Source organism: Pipistrellus kuhlii, unplaced genomic scaffold (genome assembly GCF_014108245.1).
Source record: "Pipistrellus kuhlii isolate mPipKuh1 unplaced genomic scaffold, mPipKuh1.p scaffold_m20_p_1, whole genome shotgun sequence".
In the NCBI taxonomy this organism is placed as follows: domain Eukaryota; kingdom Metazoa; phylum Chordata; class Mammalia; order Chiroptera; family Vespertilionidae; genus Pipistrellus; species Pipistrellus kuhlii.
In genome coordinates, this window is record NW_023425404.1 from 3,713,435 (window position 1) to 3,731,802 (window position 18,368).

The 18,368-nt window shown below is 42.3% G+C and overlaps 1 protein-coding gene across 2 annotated transcripts in view; it reads right to left on the reverse strand.

Moving 5' to 3' along the window:
• Positions 1-1,506: 1,506 nt before the first annotated feature.
• Positions 1,507-18,368, reverse strand: part of FLRT2 (fibronectin leucine rich transmembrane protein 2) — a 97,189-nt gene continuing 80,327 nt past the window's right edge. For both annotated transcript variants that reach the window (XM_045575218.1, XM_045575194.1), the window contains exon 2: positions 1,507-9,399. In XM_045575218.1, coding sequence (XP_045431174.1) covers positions 6,966-8,960 — 1,995 coding nt within the window. In that variant the 5' untranslated portion in view covers positions 8,961-9,399 and the 3' untranslated portion in view covers positions 1,507-6,965. The remainder of the gene's footprint in view (positions 9,400-18,368) is intronic.

Below are 18,368 nucleotides of genomic sequence, written 5' to 3' on the forward strand. Positions count from 1 at the left end.
GAGCAGCTCTGAGCTAACACAGTGTCTGATTAGAAAAAGATTGACTCAATAGGGAGTTTTAAGATATCATTGAAATGATAAGAATCCTCCGAAGGGTAGATTGACATTTTTATGTAGTTTAGATTTCATACCAAGGGAATGGACACATGGAATTACCAGCTGGCACATGTGCTAAAATGACATCTGGTTTGGAGTATGACATTAAGAATGCTTTATTAAAAGAAAATGCTTTATCCTTAACTTTTATATGACTAGTGAATATGAAGCTTGTGTAATATCCTCTAAAGCAGTGGTCGGCAAACTCATTAGTCAACAGAGCCAAATATCAACAGCACAACGATTGAAATTTCTTTTGAGAGCCAAATTTTTTAAATTTAAACTTCTTCTAATGCCACTTCTTCCAAATAGACTTGCCTAGGCCATGGAATTTTGTGGAAGAGCCACACTCAAGGGGCCAAAGAGCCACATGTGGCTCAAAAGCCACAGTTTGCTGACCTCTGCTCTAAAGCCTACATTCTCCATTTGTGCTATGAAAACAGTATAAATCTAGAAACTGGTTTGCTAATGCCCTAATAGATTCTGACGTCTGAGCATCTTCTGCAGGATATACAAAATGCTTAGAGCAACCTCTCCAGTATAAAATGAATTTATTACTAAAAATAACCTGCCTTGAGTCCTTTTAATAGTTTGCTCAGCTCTCCCTATGGGTGTAGACATATCTGATTTCATTTAAAGCTTTCAAATCAGATAAATGTGCAGCCATCACATAACCACAAAAACAGAATGTCTATTAAAATATGGGGATGAACTACCAAAGAACTTCAAAGACATAGATATTTTGAGGTTTATAAAATTTTCCCTTGATTTGTCAAAAACACTATTTAATATATGCATCCAGAGTGAAGAGATAATACCTCTCTTATCAAAAGTCTAAAACATCAACTACAAATTTGTACTAAAGGCTAGTCAGTGTTACGGCTAGTCAATTTATTAAGAGGCAAGAAAACAGTTAAAAGTCCATAGAGTCATCGGTGAGGTTAATTCCTGACTCTACCATTTTCAGGAAGCTGAGTTTTAAAATCTGAAAAAAATCATAACAGAATACACCTTACAGATTAAAAGACAAAATGTAATCACCTCTATCAAAGCACTAGGGATGGAATCTTACAAATACAGTGATGCTCAATAATTTGGGGGTGCCATTATTATTTTAGTTTGATTTCCATTCTGGCACTCAGTGGAAGTTTAAGAGGTTGCATCTATATTTATCAAATACAATTCTTACAATTTTAAAGTGCTTGGTATAAATTTGAAAAATTAAAATTGAGTTCTGATTTTATCCATGTAAGATCACTTGGTTTCCTCTATTAAACACCAAGATCATGTAATATATGACAGACATGTCATTAAATTTACCAACATGTACATATGCCTCTTTTGTTACCTTAGATACTTTGTTGAGTTTAATGAGTGTTAAGTCATTACATAGGCTCTCAGACACTAGAATGAGTGAGAACATGAGTTTATTATGTAATCTGTGAGCTCCTTAGCAGTAGGGTCATACTTTTCTCTGATCCCCTCTATAACCTAACATGATCCTCCATATAAAGTGGATGAGGAGTAAATACATTGAACAAGCAAACACATTTCTTTAGAACATTGTGGAGTAGAAGGTATATTTTATATGGCTAAGACTGTATTTTAGTTGCCTATAAGACCTCTAAACACAGCCCAGTGCCTGGAACAGAGCAGAAGTTTAATAAACTTTTTTGAATGAATGGTATTCCTCAAATAAGGATCTGGTCTTCTTAGAATAAGGTCTTTAACCCTTGATAAAAGTAGCCCGAAATACATGAATATTATTTTGAATGAAATATCCCAAACTTAATATGAGTACCACTGCCATTGATAGTTATTTTTCCAACAGAGATTCTACAAATAATTAATACTAGTTAACTGTAGTGTCCTGATTTTATTTCCTGGTTTGATCTCTAACATATTATTAATGAAATGGCACAGAGGGGATTTAGAAAAGAGGGGGGAGGGGCTGGAAGATCATAAGGTTAATCCAGAGTCAAATTTGGGCATATGGATAAGTTTTTCATGAGTGCTAATTAAAGGTATAGGTAGATGAGCGATCGATAAAAAATTTTCAAGTAGAAAACCAAAAGAATTCTTGAGGAAAATTGACATTTAAGGCCAATAATTTATAAGGGAAAAAGACTACTCTGATTAGATAACTACACTGGTGTTTACCTATATGCTAAATAAGATAGGCTTCACAAATACAAAATAATATGCTCAAAGTATGTGTTTACATTTTAAATATATTTTTAGGAATGCATGATTTAATAGAAGAGAACATGAAGATTTCATGTAAAACCTTTACATGACTAGAGTCAAATGATCTTAAAACACCAACACTGTCTTCAAGGTTAGGAGGGAACAAAAATCCTGTTCTCTCCTTCATTCCTGCCCTCTTCCTGTATGATCTAGAACCATTCCTCATTTCTCTACCATTAACAAGCACTGGCTGTAACCCAACAAAATGTACTCAGATAAACACAATGTGGTTTTCTTTTAAAATAAGCCTTTACTGAATATATCAACAAGGTACTGTATAGTGTAGAGTGAATTTGTAGTTAACAAAGTGTGCGACATGGTAGGTCTCAGAGGGTGAGCGATGCAGAATCTTCCAGCCCCTTGCAGTCCCTTGTCAACGGGTACTCACGAGAACAGAAGCAAATCAACATATGATTCAAACAATAACACATCATCAGGGTTAACACTCAGTGAAGACATGCTGGTCCTCTGAGGGACACACAGTGGCAACGCCTTCATCTTGCCTCCGAAATGTTATAAATCTGACATCCCATCTCTCTACAAATGACCCAGCATGTGTGTTTGTGTGCACACACGTATTTTACACTTGTTTAAAAATGCCTGTTGTGATGGCCTTGCTTTGTGCTCTTCTGGTGGGTGTGCTGCTAGGTAAACGAGGCGCTTAGTAAAATGACATGACTTGTGTATTCTAACAACAGTGTCATATGTGTACAAAAACGTTCTCCCCACACTCGGTGACAAGCATCCCCCATCGCCAGTACTGTCTTTCTATCCTGCTGAAGACATCAGAGAAGGATGTACATGACAGCTTTCTATATTAGAGTTTTGTGTGAAACATAAGAGCCTCAGGCAAGGTTTGACAGAATTGAGGACTGGAAGGGGTCTTTTGTTTGTTGTGTGTATATATCTCTTTCCCAGTTGGGCACTCTTTCCTGCTTCGCTTTCTCAAGTAGCTGGAAAGGTAAGTCATTAGCAAAGTTATTCTCACCTTCTAAAGTGAAGCGTAATGTCTCCTTGTGATGGGTTAGAGAAGGGTGTTATGAACAAAGACGTCAATGGAAAGTAACCACTTCACTGTCAAAGTTTGCTATGGCCTGCAGGACCACCTCTGCACCCTGTGTTAGGAATGGATGCTCTGCTCACACGAAGAGCATGTCCTCAGTGGGGAAGTTCTGACTCCTGTGAAATGTCTGAGACCATTATAATCTGCACTGGTAGAAAATGGATCTGTAATATTAACTACTTCATTAATATGTCTTACCAGACTGGTCAAATGACACCCCCCCTTTTTTTTTTAACCTCAGGGCAGGGGAAATTTTAGTGTATTTTCAACCAACATCCAGATAATTAGAAATTGCAATATTTCTCATGGGTAGTACGAGGGGAACACAGTCCAGTCTCTGCCTGTGACTGTCCCATGTGATGGCCCACTAATGCGTCTGGTAGTTTTGAGGAAAGCCCAGGGTCCCTCCATGATCAAACCCATTTCCTTAAACAAGCAGGTATGATGACCCTGGACATGATTGGTGGTCAGTAATATCTCTATGATCATGACTATGCCTCTTTCTTAGGAGTCTCCTCTGCATGCTGGTGGCCTACTCTCTGAAATCATCTCACTTGGTCAGACAGCATCAAGCCAGTGGGTGTGGCTTTGTTCACCATTTTGGCCTGCACCTTCAACTTTGACTGTGGACTGAACACCTCAGAATATATAACGATGCCAGCAAAACAGGCCCAAATACCTTGAAGCATACTCCACCACTGATGGTTGTTGAGCAGTTTTCCTAAGACACATACCATATTACACATCCCATGATGTGTTTCTCACCTTGGTGTAGGTGAGCGCCTCAGGTATGTGATTACAAATGGGGTCTGCTTTCCATTTTAGCCATCTTTGTCATGTTGCACTACAAGATGTAACCAGATTATCTCTCTTCGGGAGCATCTTCTAGCAACGGAGCCTTTTGCAATCATCCTAACCATTTCACAGGACTAGTTCCCAATATACCCCTTAAGCCCCAAATGATCATGTGAATCCCATAAGATGTGAAAGAACCTCTCCAACCTTGGCCCAGAGTAAATCATTTTAGCAGCCAAATATCCCTAGGGGTTAGACACACAATGCAAATAAATAAGAGTGATTATTCTGTGAATAAAAGGAAAAACAACTCAAAAGTCCAAGTACCATCATTTGAACACATAGTTTTATCTACACAGCCAAGGTGAGGGGGGCGGTGGGAGTGAATTATCCAGGTGAATACACAAAACCCCATGTCATTGTCCTGAAGTTGAGGCGGTTCACTGCTTTTACTGACCACCTGCACAGACTGTCTCATCCCTTCACTGTGTGGGCCTCGTTCGAGAAAAGCAATAGCCAAAAACTTACTAGCTAATCAACTAAAATGGAAATCAAAATCATTGTAGAATTAATTCAATTAATTCATTGTTAATTTCAGCTCCACGGACTGCACAGTTTCCATTCTTGTGTCTAGAATATGATATCATCCATTATGTTTTCTGCTTATTCTGAGGGAGAAGGAAGGCTAAAACATATAAGTGGGGGCTATATGATTAAAGAAAATAAAGCTCTTACTAGAAAGAAAAACTTGCATAGCATTGTATACCTAAACGTACAAAGAAGACACATCACAGTTCGATTTTGTTGAAAGTGGGTGACAGAGAGAGAGAGTGTGTGTGTATGAGTGAGCGCAAGCACAAAATGATTGTGACATTAAATTTCTGGGTCCCTAAAATAATGGCCAGTGGTAGAGAAAATATGCAACAGAGTGAAATGCCTAAATTTGCCTTTGCAAAGAATTTTTTCCAGGGTATATTTTTTTCAGAGGATATATGAGATCTATAGCCCTTCTAAATCTAAGGGATTGAAAGGAGGAAATTATATATGCTTTCTGAAGATGGGCATTGCCTCAAAACGGTCCAGATTGAAGCATGGACATCCCTCTCTTCTCTATGCCCTCCGCTCTGTGCCCAGCCCTGCCAAGATTAGGGGAAAAACTTGGCTCTCTGACTTGTTCATTTTTCATCTGTTATCATGTTAATATAAGATTGATTATCCCTCTGCAATTCCCAAAGAAGAGGAACATCCAAGATTGAAAAGGAATAAATAAAATTTCAAAATGGGACAGAATCAAAGTCAGTCCAAGGAGAAAACTCAATATTGTTTGTTTGTTTTAAATGCATTTTTGTTCAGTTTTGATGTGTCCTCATAGAATTATTAGCGGTGAAAATTAGTATACATCTTAAAATATATATGGATATTTTGTGCAACCAAAACTGGCATCCATAATTTTCTTTCAAATTTTGAGCAGAGCAGGGAGAAAAACAAACAGCATAAACAGCTAATTATGAAAATATAGGTGAGGTGACTGGAAGACAAGAATTTGCCAGGGGTTAAAGGTATTAGTTCAAGCTATTTCAACATGATACTAACAAAGGCAGTTGACCATATAGCAGAACCACTGATCTCTTGCTTTTGTTCTGAAGAGTATCAATAATTTTTAACTGCCAAGCTGTTTTAGTCTATTCCAAACATTGATGACCCCTTGTTTGTCTCAATATCATGTTGACATAGCTGCAGTGACTCTACCAAATAATTCTCATTATCAAAAATAATTCCATTCAATATAATCTTCCCATTATTTTTTATTAGCCTCTTCTAAAAAAAGTATTCTAGAATATATCTCTGTTGAATGTGATTCAACCTGACATATACTTTGAATAGTAACACTTCTAAAGGGAAATCTTCTTGCTGGGACATCGTACATGTCCCTGAAGATGAGTCGAATCAGACTCGGGTCTCTAACTCTGTCATCACATAGGACCAGGGAAGGATGAGGAGTGATTTTTTTTTTAAGTTCCTGGTCTGAACACCAACCCCCAGGTTTGAGAGTCCGTTCAAAACTCGCTTCATTTTCTTGATGCCGCCCGTTTGGGTTAAGGCATCTCACAGGAACTGCCTTCCTGGTGATGCTCTCTCCATTTCCTGCTTTGGGTCAACTCAGGGTAACTACCTCCTTTCTTATATTTTGGCATTTTTTTAAAAAAAACTTTTCTTCCAGACCAAGAAGTATAGAGATAGCCTGAACATATCTGGGCCATCCTTTGCTTGACCCCCATTAATGTCTCCTACCCTGATGAGTCCATTTGCAGGGCCCCTTTTGTCTGACCACCAGCTCTAGGAAAAGGCATGTGTCCTGACAGCGTCAACAGCAAAGTGGTGAATGTGCATCAGAAGGAAGAAATCACCGGTTTTCTCTCTCGCCTTGGCGTTGGGTTCTCTTTTGTACCACCCTGTACAGTACTTCAGCGACTATAGATATATTTTTGTAAGATTTTTAAAAAGCAAAAGAGTTACAAAACCGTCTGTAATTAACTTGAAATAGAAAAGATAGCACTTTTTTTTTTAAATCCCATTATATAGTACACCGTATAAATTACAGAGTATTCAAATGCACAAACGCATCTGAGGAACATTTATCAAATGTAATCTGCGTGTCTCTAGGCCGCACACACACACACACGTGTGTGTGTGTGTGTGTGTGTGTGTGTGTGTGTGTGTGTGTGTTTGTATGTTCCCGGGAGGGTCCCCGCGGGCCAGGCCGTCACGTGTGGCAGTGCTCCAGGTCTGGCACGCTGCTGTTGCAGTACCGCATGTTGTTGGGGATGTGGCAGTCCGTGTAACTGATGCCCCCGTTCGGGGTGTAAATGGGCTGCAGTCGGAAATCTCCTTTAAGGAGCTGATCGTTATTTAAGGAGACGATCTGGAAGCTGGTCTCCGTCATCTCCAGGATGGAGTTGTCCTTCTTGGTGCCCGCCTCGCAGTAGTCGTCTTTCCGCCGGCCGCGGTTGTACTTCCACTTCTGGGACGTGTAGCGCCCCTTCTTGTGCATGTGCCAGCAGAAGACGCCCAGCAGGGCCACGAGCACGAAGATCACGGCGCCCCCGATCAGGCCTGCCAGCAGGAACGGGGAGCCCAGGCTGTGGGGCGTCGTCGTCTGCTCGTGGCTGGAGGCCGTGTTGCTGCTGCTGCCGTTGTTCAGATACGAGGCGAGCGTGGTGACCTCGGAGCACACGGTGTCCTCCGCCGCCCGGTGGTTGAACGCGTCCAGGGGCACCAGGCAGATGCGGTAGGTGGACCTGGGCTCCAGGTGGACCAGGCTCAGGTGCTGCTTCTCCCCGCTCACGATGCGCTCCTGCACGATGCCCCCGACCAGGCTGTGGCCCATCTTCACCCACGTGAGCTTGTAGGCCATCACGGCGAAGAGGGACAGCCAGCTGACCTGGATGGACGTGTCGTTCACGAAATGCACCGACAGCTGGAGGCGCTCCGACAGAGGCGGGGTCCCCCTCTCTCTGCCATCCCCGTCGTCCAGCAACGTGGGGACCTTGGAGGCGGTGGGGGTCGGAGGCGGGTAGCTCCTGCCGGGGGTGGGGGCGGAGGGCGTGGGTGGCTCAGTGGTCGGAGCAGCGGTGCTGGGAGCAGGGGTGAAGACGGGCAGGCCCGGGGTCGTGGTGGGACACGACAGGAGATTCAGATTCAGCTCCCTGACAGCCATACCCCGCACCTGCTCGGGCCCCTGGCACATGAAGCCGCGCACGTTGAGGGAGGGAGGGATGTACTTGAGCCACTCGGTGACCCACTTGATGCCGCAGTCGCAGAGCCACGGGTTGTTGCGTGCCGTGAGCTGCTTCAGGTTGGAGAGGCTGTCGAAGACCCCGCGGGTGAGCGCGCGCAGCCGGTTGTTGGAGATGTCCAGGCGCTCCAGCTTGCGGAGGTGGGCGAAGGCCGTCAGGGGGATGTGGGTGATCTGGTTGTCCTGCAGGTACAGCCGGAGCAGGTGCGCGCCCGGGAGGTCGGGCGGCGGGTGGGAGAGCGAGTTCCTCACCATGGAGAACTCCTTGAGCCTGGTGAGGTGGCCGAAGGTGCCGTCGGCGATGCCCTTGTTGGTCAGGAGGTTGCCGTCCACGATGAGCCGCTCCAGGCTCGTGAGGTTCTGGAAGGCCATGTCCGAGATGACGGCGATCCGGTTCTCGTCCACCCGCAGCTCCTGCAGGTCCACGGGCAGCCCCACGGGGACGCTGCTCAGGTGGTTCTTGGAGAGAAACAGCAGCTTGAGGCTGACCGCCTCCCGGAAAGCCCCGTCCTCCACGCCCACCGTGGAGATGGAGTTGTCGTCCAGGTGCAGCTCCTCCAGCTTCAGGAGCTGGGCCAGGGCCACCCGCGAGATGGTCTGGATGTTGTTCTCCTGCAAGTGGAGGACGCGGACGTTCTTAGGGAGGTTCATGGGGAACTCGTCCAGCTGGTTGCCGTACAGGTAGACCGTGTGCACCGACTGGACGTTGTGCAGTTCCGCAGGGAAGCCCGCGTTGTTGATTTGGTTGTTGTGGAGGTAGAGCACGGTTACGCCCTCCGGGATCCCAAGAGGCACTGAGGTCAGGCTGCGCTCGTTGCAGTAGACGAAGTTGCGGTCGCAGCGGCACACGCTGGGGCACGCCGGGACTTTGGACACTTGTGAGCAGAGCCCCAGGGAAATGAGAAGCCAGGATTTCAGGAGAAAGGCCCCATGGCTGGGCCACCGTGTGGTCTGCAGGCCCATTGCTGAAGTACAGAAATCAAATACAATGCGCTGGGCAAAAGAAAAAGATGAAGAAGAAGAAGGGGGGGAAAAAAAAGCAAAACGAAAATGATTGGATGGGGTCTGTTACAGTCTAGAAATCCAACCAGAGAAAAAGTCCCAAAGGCCAACGGTGGAAGGATCTTCCTGTGGCCTCTGGTCTTATCAACCTGTGGTGCCCTCCTTGCTGTTGTCCTCCATGTGCAAAAAATTAAAATTCAAACAAAGGAGCAAAAATTCAATAGAGAAAATTTTCTATATAGACGCTCCACGCAATAATTTTCTGCACAGGCAACTAAGGAAGCCAAGTTATGAGCGCTCAGTAGGGGCCCAGCTGGGCAGGCGGAAGACCCTTCTCCGATAGTAGTTCCGATCAGCGTTAGTCAGCCTATGAACTTCTCGGTTAAACTCAATCTGCAACCTGTTGTAGGGAAGTAGAGAGAAAAAAAGTCAGTTAAGGGAAGTAATGGAAGAAGCATTGACCTGATTGTACACCTTTCAAGAATGATGTAATTGGGACTAAATGACTAGAGGCAGGTGATTGGCATTAAGTGGCACTTTAAGTAACAACGATTTCCTTGCGAAGGTATTCAAGAAATGAAAATGACTCAATTATCTTCCAAACAAAATCATACTGTTATCTCTCGCTACAGATGATCAGATTGTGCATTTTACAATCGCAATCAGCACCTTCTCTTCGGTACCTATTTGCATATCAAAATAGATAGGCACACTGCTGAACCCACTGAACCAAATATGGAGGTCACCTACAAATCCAACTGGTCCAAGTCTTGTTTGCAAGATGAGACAAGTGAACGAGGAACTAATGATATTTTTAAGGGAAAACGATGTGAAACCCTTTTGAGTTATAAATAAACCAATGCGAAATAGGGACTGGCAAAGTCATTTAGAAAGATGCAGCCTATGGGTGTGTGTATGTGTGCGTATGTATTTAATTTTTTTATTGATTTCAGAGAGGGAGAGAAAGCTAGGAACATCAATGATGAGAATCATTGACTGGATGGTTCCTGCTTCCTCAATCCTACTGAGGATTGAGCCCATAATCCAAGCATGTGCCCCAACTGGGAATTGGACCATAACCTCCTGGATCATAGGTCAACATTCAACCACTGAGCCACCATGGCCAGGCTAAAGATGCAGCCTTTGGATCTGGCACTGTGCTGAAGCACTATAAACAAAAGGTGCCAATGGATGAGTGACGGCAGAGAGAAGACATTCCTTCCCCATTTCTTGCTTCTTCTCATCCTTTGTCTTTCTCCAAAACAGTTTACATCCAAGTTACCAGTTAGAATGACCAAACTCCAGTCCATAACATTTTCACTTATCCTTCTTTTGGGACCTCCAAGTGCAGATGAGATACGCCACTGTGATTCCTTTGAGGGTTGCAGAGCTCCTGATTGGGAATACATTATTTTTCAACAGCAGAACCTTCTTCCCAACTATGAGTTTTTCCTACTTTTAAAGAAGGACTTTGACAGGATAGAAGATACTGTTGTGGAAGTGAAGGCAACCCACGGATAGCAACTGTGCCTTCATGCTCCAGGACGTGTCTCATCTGTTTTGAGATCAGAGAGGTAAAGGAGCTAATTGAAAGGTGTCAGATTTGATTTTCTATGCTAACATGACAGGACATGGAAAGCTATGAGTCTCTTAATTCTCACCAATATCCAGAGATTGAAATAACTTATATCAAAATGCATGGAGGGACTATTTGAAATCATTCTCTTAGCTATCTTTAGAAACATAATTAAAAACCAAACAGACTTGTAAGTGCTATTGAAGTGTCAAGGATATTGTAAATGTCTTCTATAATTTAAAAGATGGTGAACCATCTAAAAATGCCTTTCATGACCAAAATGGTCAGATTGATTACTTATTGTTCAGAAACCTGTTCTTTAAAAAAAAGTGGGGTTATCTGAGGGTGGGGGTCTCTTTCTAGGCATAAACAGATGGGTGTGTTACTTTATTTAAAAAAAAATCAGACATCATTTAACTTGTTAAACTTACAGATATATGGTTTGCCACTGAACAGCAGCCATCCCCTCTAGCAAAATCCCTTAATGTTTAAAGAATACAACTAAGGGTAGAAAAGGAAAAATAAGTTTAATGTCATACGCTTGGTGCCTTCCTTAGCTCAGGTTTCAAATGTTCAAACCATCTCAATATTCCCCAATAGCCTGCTACTCAAGTATGACCCTTGGTCCAGGACCATCACCTTGACCTACATGTTAGTGAGAGCCCCTGGTGTACACATTGAAATCAAAGCACTATCCTACACACAGTGCCATCTCACTTACTCATTCAGCTTTAATTTATTACATGCAAAGTGAGTGGATGTAATGATGTCCAATGACTCTTTTGAGAAAAGTACAGGCATAAGGCTTACTACCTACTTCTGTCCCCAAGAGACACTCTCAAATTACATCTGACATGCAAATGACATTTTATAGGTGGGGCAGTGCAGTGACAACATATGTCACCTGGCCTTAGCAGACACCTGAAGAGTGTTTATCTGAATGACAAGCCCTGTCTGGTCTGAGTCATTTGTAATCAGAGGAGTCCACTTGCATGCTTTATTGAAGGACAAAAAAGTGTGCAGTGCTATTAGCACTTATTCTTCAAAGGAGGTAGGAAACGGAGACTAAAAGAATAAAATCTAGTGTTTCTGTGTCCTCCACAGGAAGCTTCAAAGCGTGGAAGTAACCCACAGTGAATAAAACTTTCCTAAAAGGGAAAAACAGCTGCCCCAGGGTCTCTCAGTCAGTTCCTATAACAACAGTAGATGCTTAACTGTGCTGACTAGCCAAGATTTTAGGGCCTGAAAAACAATAAACCAATACTTGAGGGTGACAGAATTTACTTGAGCGTTCCTCAGCTAACAGCCTCTAGGCCATAATCACTGGGAGTGAACAAAGTGTTCAGGACTGGACCTGGACTGTCATTATGTACCCAAATTGGAAACTTTCCACCTGCCTGAGCTGTGTCCTCTGCAGGAAGCAGAGTAAGTCCCTCTGCCCCAGGCCTTTGCCCTTGCAGGTCATGCTACTCAGGAGTGCTTCTTTTCTAATTGCATGAGACAAAGATTCCATCCTGAGAAGGACTCCTCACAGAATTTCAGGGCAAACGTTACTGGGTATCCACCTTTCTCCGAGGAAAGTCCCGTCTAGATCACAATGTGCTGATCAGCTATGACAAGTGCAATTTGAAATGACAAGCTCTCAGGGGTTTTGCTGAGCTTCCTGGGAACCCGGCAAAATAGCAGTGCATGGTAGATTGTTTTTCTCATCCTTGGATCAACAACAGCCTTCATAGTATGTCAGCCAATATACTGTGTCTTTGTGCAAAGCAGTGCAAGTATAAAATCACAAACACGTAGAAAAAGACATTTTTGAATTTCAGTAGGCTATCTATATTTTCAGCTCTAAGTCCTAGTGAATACTGAAGGCAGAAACCTTGTTAGATCTCAAGCTGGAGATAATTACAGAGAAAGTAGTATGGAGCCATAGTCAAAAGACAGGGCCTTGAGTTCCCATCCTATCTCTGACCCTCAGTAGCCATTGGACTCTGGATAACTTAACCTTTTAAGTCTCAGCCTCCCCATAAGAGAAAAGAGTTCCTAACTCACAGCACTCTTGAGAGGATTAAATTTGATAAAATGAAAAGCTTATAGAGTGCCTGACACATTGCAAAAATATAGTAATTATAAACTTCTTCTCTGTGTACTTTTTATTGGTACTATCCAAAGAGGTAAACTCCGGTATATAAAGCAAAATAAAATCACTTTTGACCTGGCACCACCTGTGCCCATTCTCTTACCCCAGGATTTCTCAACCTTAGAACTACTGGCACGTTGAGCCCCATGATTCTTTTGTTATGGAACTGCCATAACCACCCAAACATGTCTCCAGACATTGCCACATAAATGTTCCCTGGGATGCACATCTCCCCAGGTTGGGGAACATTTACCTGCCCCATCATCTGAGCACCTGGAAGGGTTGACATTATTATTCTGATTTTACAAAGAAAATTAAAGGTCACTTTCTAATGAACAAAACCTAAACATGCACCTTGCCGCACACACTGAAAATACAGTATGTTTTGCGTTCATTTCCTCAACCAGTATTGACTGGGCACTAGAATGAGGTGCAGTCTTGTTGCAGAGCTCATGTGGTTTTTGTGAGGCTTAAAGTTTAGTGAGTGGAGAATGCTGGCTAAGCAGGGAATTGAGGTATTGCTTAAAGAGCACCAACTTTGGGGCATCTGAGAATTATGGTACCGTGTAAAGAGCAGTAATTTATCCCATGGGTTATCAGGCAAAACACACTGATGGGGAAGGATCATCTATGTGACAACCTGAAAGATAAGAAGCTGCAAGCAAGGGAAGATTCAAGAAGTTCTGCACATGGATCCAAGTTGGTTTTAATGTTGGTCAAGAGGCAACACTCAGCCCAGCTGAGAAAAAGAACAAAGCTTGGTCTGCACAGCCCTTTGTCCCAACTCTGTCTGCTCCTCAGTAAGGTAGTCCAGTTTCTAGAAGATCATAAACAAGCCCATGTTTCAATCACTGGCCATTTCTTTTCTTGTTTTAATATACTTTATTGATTTTTTTACAGAGACGAAGGGAGAGTGATAGCTAGAAACATTGATAAGAGAGGAACAATGACCAGCTGCCTCCTCCATACTCCCCATTGGGGATGTGCCCGCAACCAAAGTACATGCCCTTGACCAGAATCAAACCTGGGACTCTTCAGTCCGCAGTCCACTGAGCCAAAATGGTTTCAGCATCACTGGCCTTTTCATTGAAAGTCTCTACTGCTGGGAATAAAAAGATGTGGCTTCACAGAATGGATTTCAAATATTGAGAGCAAAAGCTGTGGCTTTTCTTTTTCTCTTTCCCTATTTGTTTAAATGCTGCATTAACTATGTTTCCCCTCCAGGAAACTGGAGATTATGAGGACTGGCTCCATGGAAGGCACTAGGTAAAAACATAAATTTGTATTTAAAAGCAGAAAACTCCATTTCAAAACCCTGGGTGTAAATCAACGTGCAACCACCGCTCTCTGGAGACAGCAAGACCTGGCCCTGCCAATGCGTTGAAGATGACAGTAACAGCAGTTCTTCCAGACACTTCGCTGTAACACTGTTCATGGGAACTTAGACCCCAAGCACACAAATCATGGAAAAGCTTTCCGTAAGGTGTTTCCCTCCCAGTGCTGCCTGAGAAGATTTCTTTTTAATTAATTCCAGGAGCCTCTATTCCAGGAGCGCTTAATAAACTCAGGCTATAAAAATCATAGTTCAGAACATAGGAACTGTCCATAAGCACTGGCCATGGCATGATATAATGATACTCGGACAAACCTAATAAAATCTTAATGGGTTCAGTATTGGCTGGATTGTGAGCAGACAGTACAGGGCGTATGATGCGGTACCGATGCAAAAGCTCACGTGGAGAGGGATTCTCCTGGAGGTTTCCTAGGGTCCGTGGGACTCAGAGCTTCTGGAGTTAGGCAGTTTGTGCTTTAAAATCAGACGCACGCAGGTGCAGGATCCACAGGCCTTCCGACACTACAAATGTCTTTGTCGCAATCTGGAAGCACTAAAGCAATTTTAGATCTTGAGCACATTTCCACATTCCTGAGAAGAGGTTATAAATACTGTGCATACGACAATCAGGAGAGCGCTATAGTTAGCTGGCTAAGATGTGGGGATTAGCAGAGGAATTTGGAGGAAAATATAACAATAGTCACCCCCTCGCTTGAAATCACTTTTCCATCTCATTCACTGAACCTCTACCAAGCCCCTTAACGTTTCTCATTAGGCAAATATTTTTCTTTGCTAAGACAAAGAGAGAGAAAGAAGGGAAGAGAGAAGGAGGGAAGGAAAGAAAGGAAACATTTTTTTAACAGTTGACAATTTCCTGGCTCCAGTCCATCTAGAATTGAAAACATTAAAATTTGACCAAAAAAACCTATTCTCCCGGCAAGCATAAAACTTTCTAACACATTTGAAGAGTTGTTCTCCCAAGATTTCTAATGCAGTTGGTTCAAATAATAGGAATAAGCTTAGAACAAGCAACCAATGTTACAAATTCAAATGCATACACTTTGAAGACACATCCATCACTGCCACAGGCTGGTCTAAATCTCACAATCCACTAGGGAGCTCCTACTGACCATCCCCTAGGTCCATTAAAATCTGCATAATCTAAACTGCAGACTGAACCTTTAGAGTCTTGGATAAACCCAATGGTGAACAAGCTCTAACACAGGAGAACTTTATTGAGACCGTAGCAATTGAATTAAAGGAAATAAAAACATACATGGTCCATAAAGAATGAACTACAGCTAATCTACATACTTTCAAACCATTTCAAAGAGTTCATTAAAGTTTATTTATTCATCCATTCATTTGCTCAAAGAAACAGATACTGAGCAGCTCCTGTTTCAGGCATGAAAAAGAGATCATTTCTTAGACTCTCATCTCTGTATGATATTTTTCCCAGCGTCTGATCCATAGATTTCCCAACCCCAAGAGTTATCCAAAACACCAGGTGAAGGTAATGAAAATTGAAGATTTCTGGGTCGAACCCCTGCAGATTCTGGTTTGATGGGTCTTCAAAGAGGACTGGGCATGTACATTTTATCAACTTTCCCCATTTGGGTCTGATGATTAGCCACTTTAAGGTTCCACTAACCAGACACCCACTATCAGAAATTGCTTTCAGAGCATTGAGACAACTGGTCTTTCTCTCTTCTGGATCAAATCAACATGTGAGCAAAGGGCTGGGAGGCAGAATTCAGCTTTGATCACAGCTCAGCCACTCATTAATAGCATGACAATGGGCCCTTGATTTAACCTCTCTGAATCTCACTTTCTTCATCTCAAGAGAGGATAATAAGCCATGGTTATAAAATTGTTGAGAAGACTAGTTATAATACATATAAAGTAACTAAGAGTGCCAAGCAGGGATTAAGTAAACTCAAAGTGTCATTTAAGAGAGGAACAGATGGTATAATGAATAAGAGCTGGCTCTAAGGACAGTTGACCTGAACAGCTTCCCCACTTATCAGCTGTGCTAACCTGGGCACCTTGCTTTACCTCCCTGTGCCATAATGAATTTGTATGTAAACTGGAGAAAATGGTCATATTAATCTCTCACTGTTTAAGCAATTGTAAGACTATAAATCACTTAGAAAATTACCTAAGATATGGAAAACACTTACTAATTATGTGCTGGTCAGTCCTCCTTAAAAAGCAATTATAACAATGGAATACTACTCCGCCACAAAAAAAAAAAAAAAAAAAAAAAAATGAAATCTTGCCATTGTTAACAAGGATGGACCTTGAGGGTATTATACTGAGTAAATAAATCAGACAAAGATGAATACCAGATGATTTTACTCATATGCAGAATCTAAAACCAAACCATACCAAGCTTATGGGTAAAGAGAACATTGATGATTACTAGATGGGAATAGTGCTGGCTGGGAAAGGGACAAGATGAGTGAACAGAGTCAATTGTATGATGAAAATGGAAAATAGACTTTTGGTGGCGATTACTTTATAGTGCATCTGATGCCAAATTACATGCTGTACCCTTGAATTTATATAATGTTATATACCAATTTTTACCTCAATAAAAAATAAGTAATAAAAGACTCTTGTTCCAGAGCTTTTGTCTCTAATTGGTAGAGAGTTGGTTTGTTTGAATCCATCCAATGTTACACTCCTCTACCTTATAATTGCTGTTTTGATCACAATTCTTTCCTTTGGAGATTCACACATACACCTTTCCATCCATTATCCCTGCAAATATGTGGAGATGCTTATTGGGTCTCTGAGATCTTCTCCTTTCCTATGTAAATGTTTTGTTTCTTCCATGTCTTTTGGACTCTTAGCAATGGTAAACCCTTCCCTGGTAATATTTTTCTTGATATGTGTCACCCAGAATGGGGGGAAAAAACACAATGCGGTCAGACCAGCAACAAGTACAGCCCAGCAAATACTTGGGGGCATTCCCACTCCCTGCCAGGCATAGAAATAGTTGCTAGAAAGAACCATGGCACCACCCCTAGTATTGAAAAGAGGTCCATGCCAGATCACATAACTTTTTGCATAAAGCTCTTTTTTAAAATATATTTATTGATTTTTTATGGAGAGGAAGGGAGAGAGATAGAGAGTTAGAAACATCTATCAGCTGCCTCCTGCACACCCCACACTGCGGATGTGCCGGCAACCAAGGTACATGCCCTTCACTGGAATCAAACCTGGTACCTTTTGGTCCACAGGCTGATGCTCTATCCACTTAGCCAAACCGGTTTCGGCAACATAAAGCTCTTTTTAATTCTCAAATTATTTTAATGTTTTATTTTATTAATTCCACAACAACCCATAAGAAACATGTATATCAACTTTGAATGAAGTACACATACAGAAAATAAATTACTTGAAGCCATATAGGTGGTTTGGGTAGAGAATGGTATTATAAATTTTCTGTAAGAAAATACTAGCTTCAGGTGTGATGTTATGAATGCTGTTAATTATAATGGTATCAAAACCAACACCTACTTCTCTGTAAAAAATGAAGGCCCTTCCCCCTTATTTACATTTATAAAACTAGCAGTTGCCTGACACTTGAAAAAGGTAACATTTCCAAGTTTGACTTGTGTACAGGTGGAGGGTAATGAAGTAGGTACCATGATTCACTCTCCACAGATTACTGCAGGGAGTGGGAAACCAGGGGTCTGGCTACCTAGCCAAAGGGCAGCACCGAGGTGCCAAAGATTAGGAGTGTCTAAAAGACTTGACAGATGCATACAGGATGGCAGCAAGACAGACAACAAGGTGTCCTTGCCTCCCTCATGCCAGAGTCCCAAATTCTATAGCTTGAGAAGGTCTTGATGTGTACCCACTGTGGAAAAAGCTGTTGAAGGTGAACCTATTCACCAAATGCCCAACACATGGCCACCTTATGTAGACCAACCACTAAGGATGAGACATCAGAGGTATCATGAGTTCCTTGAATTTCAAAGGAAAAATATCTGTAGGAAGTAGCATCAGTAATCCATTAAAGAAAAAACTTAAGGGAAATGTTGCTAGATCTGCTTTAACTCCACAAAAGACAGTGTACAGGCAATTCCAGAAAGAGAACTTAACTCCAGAAAGTCTGAAAAGTTTCTTCTTCCATCCTCCATTCTACAGTTCAAACAGGCAGGAGTCATTCTAAACGTTGAGTGTCCCCATCTGACTATGCACCCAAGTGTAATCTCCCAGCAGAGTGCAGAAGGAGAGAATAAGTCATCCTGCCCCCCTCTTCTTCCCTCCCTTTCTATATTAGAAGGAAGTTATGTTAGCATAGAACAGAGA